Here is a 5,811-nt window from a genome sequence, read left to right as displayed (position 1 = left end):
CACGCCGCCCAAGAGGTAAACCGCATACACATTACCCCCCGTGGTAATATAATAAATGGGGGAGAAATGCGCGGCCCAGCAGCCACGCGCGGGCGCCGAAAGAGGAGGAGTATGGGGGGCGTTCCGAAAAATGACGAGAGTGGGGTTTGAACCCACGCCCTCGGAAGGATTGGAACCTTAATCCAACGTCTTAGACCACTCGACCATCTCGCCATTGAGAGTGTATTTATTTTTTGCTTTTGGTTAGCTTGTCATTCTGTTGTGCAAAAAGGTGCGCCGTCCGGGAATCGAACCCGGGTCAATACCTTGGGAGGGTACCATCATGCCACTAGACCAACGGCGCAGATATTACACATGAAAGTGTGGTTTGTGTTGCCGTTTGTTTTTTCTTTCTCTGGCAGCCTCTGGAGAAAATGTGCAGCCTGGCGAGGCGAAGCGGGCCCTCGTTGGTCTCTGTTCAACTTCCCCGCTCCTTCACTGTTTGTTTGTTTTTGTTTCCAACAGCGCCGCGGTGGGAGTCGGTGCGTGCGTTTCTTTGATTCTGCTCTTCTTCCTGCTTCTCACCACGTTCGCGCAGAGGGGCGCTGCGGCTGCGGGTCCCAAAGACTGCCACTTCCTGCCCTCACAAGGGGCCGGGTTATCGTAGCGTATGTTTCATGCATTCGTTTGTTTGTGGCTGTGTGGGTATGGTTTTGTTGTTCCTTCCGCATTTGTATCATGCAAGTGTGTAGAATGTGGGCTATGTGTGCGTTGCATTTGTTTTGGATTTGTGCGTGGGCTTCGTTTCTAAAGTTTCTTCGAATAAATATGTTTTAAATGGGGAGTTTCTATTGCCGTTTTTTTTCTGTTTTTTTTTAAATTTTTATTTTGAGGTATTGAAATATAATTTGTAGATATCTGTACTAAGGAAAAGGAAACGAGAAAATATTTGAATTATGCTAAACATTAATGCGAAGGCTTTTGTTCCTCAATCTTTTGTGGAACGTGTGGTAACACCTCGAAGTGCGATTTACCGATACCATTTAATTTTACCTACGCATAGCGTGTGTGATACTTCTCAGGCGGAGGCGACATTTAATAATCTACACACACTGTTGGCAAAGCGATGGTTATGCAGCTCTATTCAGGGTGGATTGGGTGAGGAACCTCTTCACTTATTTCTTTCTTCTTTTTTTGATGGTATGGAAAATGTTTTGTTTTCGGCAAGGAGGTTAAATTCTTCTTCAGCTATTCTACTTTCACGTTCTATTTTGTCGTTGACGAGTGCTATTGCTTCAATCAGCGCATTCAATGAAGCGTCGGGTTTTTTAATTCATATAGATATGCCAAGGGAAAGTCGTGCGGATATTGCTCTTCGTCTGAGAGCTGCATGGGATGATTTTTTTGAGTGCGTTTGTGAGGATTTTCGAGTTACATCTTTTGGTTACGCTAGTGCCTCATATGGAAGTGTATCAGGTGGGCGATACGGGGGAACGTATTGTCATTATTTTTTTCTTTCCCTTGCTCCTTGTAGCTCATCATTTGAAGCGTTAATGATGCATTACACAAGGAGCTTTCCGTTTTCTTTTTTTCGAATTGTGCAAGTAAATGCTATTGTACCTTTTATATGTAATCCACGAATACCAGTGGGTATAGTGGTCTCTGTGGGGGAGAAGGCGAAGGAAAAGTTACTATCAGATGGAAAATGTGATAAGACGTTTCCCCTCTTATTCAGTCCTTTCAATGTGTCTGAAACATCCGGGTCTTTGGCTGAATTTGAGGAATTATTTTTATCGTTTTTAAAAGACAGTAACACATTTTGGGATCGGACTTTTGTTGTTCATATTGACATTCAAATTTGCAAAATATCAGACCAAGAAATTCAACCTATTCCAGTTTGGGATATAATTCAATTTATTGCGCACTTGAGTGAGGATACAGCAACTAGTGTTCTGGGTGTTTCTTTCAGTGATGATACTATCGAAGAAGGCATACTATTGAACGTACCTCATAAAGAAGGAAACGCATGTTATCTGAATGCCACTCTTAAAGGAATATTGGATGAAGGCAAATCTTTAGATATTTGTAATACTTGTTATGGTCAAATACCAGCTTACATTAAAAGACCGATGACGTTTATTCAATTTGAATCTGTTCACAAAGAGTTTGGGAAATGGATGACAGTAAATTATGACCCTATCCCTCTGACACGCATGGTGTTTGCAGATGCAGCAAATAACTTTGCTAAAGTAAGATATTACCTGAGAAATCGGACTGTTGGTGAAAAAATTCTTCTCATGATAGATTCTCAAGGAGATATCTTTGCTGCGGAGCTGAGAACTGGAACTGTTTTTGCACTACCCAAATGCTTTGGCGATATTTCTGGTCCGATAAAGAACACCGTTTTTACGGCTATGTTGACTTCTTCCTTTCGTGGATACCTGTCATGTATCATTGTGGTGGAGGATATTTTGAGTTTTGAGGGGAACGATTTACGAGAAATGAGTTTTCCTGAAAGATGGCAGTATGTTGAAAAAATGTTATTGGATGATCAGCTTAGTAGGCCTCATGCAAATAGAGATCAGGTTGTCATTCTTCGCACATCTTATGCACGTTTTGATAAAACAGAGCAAGTGCTGAAGCATCCACCTTTGGAACACCCAACTTTGGGATTGGTTTTCGTTCCTCAGCTTACTCAGAATGAAGGCAAAAAGACTTTGTTATATAGTTGGGTTCCTCCAGAATCGATAACAGCTCGATTTCTTGTTGGTAAAATAGAGGAAGTTCCTGACACAAATGGTGAAATAAAGCGTGCGTGGTTACAAGTGAGGAAAAAAGATAAAGAGTGTGTTTTTTACAATGAGGAGTATGCAGACTATTCGCTAGATGCTCATCGTCTTCTTGAGAGTGGCTTTGTGGTTGAATGTTTACTTCGGAGAAGTGATGATGGGGCACACTGGTGGGAAATAATTAAGGATTATGATGCAACCCAAGGAAAATGGGCTGATTCTTATGATTTTGTGGAAAAATTGGTTCATATTCCAGGATTAACATATGAAGAAATGTCATGGTTACTCAAGGCCCACTCTTTTAAGTGTGGACGTTGCCAGACTGTTAGTGATGTCGGAAAAACTAACCCCAGACATCAAATGTACTGGTGCCAAAAATGTTGGGAAGAAACAGGCCATGGGGACTGTTTATATTGCGGACGTCTTTGTTGTATGGGAAAGATTGACGTTTGCAGTAAACGGTTTTATTGTGATAATTGTTGGGGCATTTTTTATTCTAAAAACGTAAATGCGGAAGTTGGATACGTGGTTCCTCCTCCACCAAATGCTTCCTTCCCAACTCAGGTTTTAACACGATGTATTTCATTATTGATCGATGTTATTAATCCCAGGGCTCCTACTAATGATGTGCTTGAGCTTTGCTGTGGGGGAGCCGTTACACGCAAATGGATAAAAAATAAGTCGACTTGTTATATTGGCTTTGATTTGAAATCCAGTGTAGTAGAAGCCATGACAGAACTTATTTCTTCACTCCAAGATGAAATACCGGATATGTCAAAATACGATGTTATATGTGCGGACGCCTTTTCCCCGGATTTGTGGACGCATCATATCACAAAGATTCATTCTCGACAATTTCATACGATTACAATATTTGCTGGATTTCATCATGCCTTTGACACAGAGAAAAAAATACGCCACTTAATAGGTAGTATAGCCAACACGCTGGTTCCTCAAGGGATGTTTCTTGGATGTTTTTTTGATATTAGTACAATATACGAAAAAGGTGAAATCACCAATGACTTGTTTACACTTGAGTGGAGTGATGATTTTCGGCCACGAAATGGGCATCATTTTTTTCTTTCCATTCAAGATGAACCCAAGAAGAAAATGAATGTGATATCGATCGATTTTTTGGTTGCCGTTGCACAAGAATATAGACTCAGTGTAGTTCCTGAGGCATGTTTGACCTTTTTAGAGATTCTCGATAATGATCCAAATTTTACAAAGAAATTTTCCAAGAGTGAAAAGGACTATTTGTGGGCCATGAGAGCCTTTGCATTCCGTAAAGACGGCAGTCCACAAGTAAATGTGTCGCACAAAGCTAATAATAGCAATGACGAAGGGAGATAACATGTAGCGCGTTTTTTTTCCTTTTAGTGTGTTGTGGTTGCCTTTTCGTTTTTGAATATATTATTATTATTATTATTATTATTATTATTATTATTATTTTGTTCTGGAAAAAGCAAACGAAAGGTAGGTAGAATCTTTACTACAGCCCCTCCCTATGAAGAAAAACGGGATAAAAAAGAAGACGAAAAAGCTTTTTGAAATTCTATGTACGACCAGGGTTTCCCCCACTTTTTTTTTAAAATCCTTAATGACGTGTAGCTCCAGTTATTTGTGATGCATGATGTCCTTTTTCATATTGCTGTGGAGATTCTTTTTCCGCTTTTTTTTTATATAAAAAAGTGCAATATATATGCCACCACGATTGAAATCAAAAAAATCTCGTAAGGCTCTTGAACGGAGCGAAAGGAAATTACTAGAAGCCAAAATAAAGGCGTCTCAATGCAAACTTGAAGAAGGACAAGCTTTACTTGAACCAATCGGTCGCAATGCAGTACCACACTATGCAAAAGCTATCGTTGCTCTCGAAGCGGCGATAGAAATTTATGATGAAAACGCAAATGCCTACTTTCTTATGGGAGAGTGTTATCGTGGGCAAGGGGAATTTGATAAAGCAATTGAGTACTACACTCAATGCTTAGGGAGAGACCCCACCAATGCTAGGGCCATTGAGGGACGGGCAGGCTGCTACGAAGCGCTGCAAAAGTGGTCACTAGCCTTTGAAAATTATACAGCTGTCATTCACCTTGAACCTGAAAATGATCACCTTTATAACCTTAGAGGGCTCTGCACTTTAAATACCCGCGTGCCTGGATTGCGCCTACTTTCCGCAGATTTTAGTCAATGCGTCCGTGATTTTCAAACGGCGATTCGCCTCAATGAAGCGAATTATTATGCCTGGGCAAATCTAGGAAGAACGTACGAAGATCAAGGCTTGCTAGAAGAGGCATTGAAAGCCTATTCATCTGCTGTAAAGATAAAGGAAGATTATGAGCAGGCGTATTTGCGTCGAGGTTGTCTTGCGCTGCGCATGGTAGAGCGTAGTTGGGAAAAAGATGGCGTTGTAATAAATGGTGAGGCTAAAGCCGAAGAAGAAAATGTTGAAGCCAACTCTGGGGCAATATCAATTCCAAAATCTGTCGAAAAAGTCGAGGAAGAGGTAAATTTAGAAGTCGAGGCGGCAGCTCGTCGGAAGCATGAAGAGGAACTTCTTCATGGTGCTATTCAGGATTTTCAGTTTCTTATGTCAGACAAATCGAGGAAATTGAAATGGGATCCATGCTTGCCCTTGAGTTTGGGCAGCTGCTTTTTGCTACAAAATGACATCAACAAGACAGAGGAAGAGTTTAAAACAGTGACGGAGATCATCCACGCCCGACCACAGCTGGTTGCAGATGGAGAGGCAGAGCCGATTTCGAACGTTGAGGCTATAGAGAAGGTACTGAATCTCAAGAATGATATACTGAAGGCAGCTCGAGGTCGACGCTTTTTGGAGGGGAGGAAGCAACAAAAACAGCCACAAAAAAACCAAATACTCGATGCGAGGGAAATGTAATATGGTACGTGGATATGAGTTACGATGTAGAGCAATAATATTCAACTTGGAATTGCCACGATTAGATTATTTTTTATGTCACTATGGTGCCCATACTGAGGTATATATATATATATATATATATATATATATATACTT

At 40.9% G+C, this 5,811-nt stretch overlaps 2 protein-coding genes and 2 non-coding genes across 4 annotated transcripts, besides 3 other annotated features; 2 read left to right on the top strand and 2 right to left on the bottom strand.

Annotated features, from left to right (window-relative positions):
- Positions 1–131: 131 nt before the first annotated feature.
- On the bottom strand, positions 132–213 carry TraAM80_08990. The gene has a single exon. It is a non-coding gene; the product is annotated as a tRNA-Leu (tRNA).
- A 59-nt stretch (positions 214–272) lies between these two features.
- Positions 273–343, bottom strand: TraAM80_08989. Its single transcript has one exon. It is a non-coding gene; the product is annotated as a tRNA-Gly (tRNA).
- Positions 344–836: 493 nt separating this feature from the next.
- Positions 837–869: a sequence feature (A-rich).
- A 66-nt stretch (positions 870–935) lies between these two features.
- Positions 936–4,121, top strand: TraAM80_08988 (uncharacterized protein; the record flags this gene model as incomplete). The annotated part of the gene is made up of 1 exon (XM_029385699.1): positions 936–4,121. The coding sequence occupies one exon, from the start codon at positions 936–938 to the stop codon at positions 4,119–4,121; it is 3,186 nt and encodes a 1,061-aa protein (XP_029234480.1).
- Positions 4,122–4,179: 58 nt separating this feature from the next.
- Positions 4,180–4,219: a microsatellite.
- Positions 4,220–4,470: 251 nt separating this feature from the next.
- TraAM80_08987 (tetratricopeptide repeat (TPR) protein) lies at positions 4,471–5,673 on the top strand (the record flags this gene model as incomplete). Its single annotated transcript, XM_029385698.1, has 1 exon — positions 4,471–5,673. The coding sequence occupies one exon, from the start codon at positions 4,471–4,473 to the stop codon at positions 5,671–5,673; it is 1,203 nt and encodes a 400-aa protein (XP_029234479.1).
- A 101-nt stretch (positions 5,674–5,774) lies between these two features.
- Positions 5,775–5,808: a microsatellite.
- Between the last annotated feature and the right edge of the window lie 3 nt (positions 5,809–5,811).

Source organism: Trypanosoma rangeli, assembly GCF_003719475.1.
Source record: "Trypanosoma rangeli strain AM80 chromosome Unknown Tra_15.4_contig_00494, whole genome shotgun sequence".
In the NCBI taxonomy this organism is placed as follows: domain Eukaryota; phylum Euglenozoa; class Kinetoplastea; order Trypanosomatida; family Trypanosomatidae; genus Trypanosoma; species Trypanosoma rangeli.
This window is presented reverse-complemented; position numbering and strand designations above follow the sequence as displayed.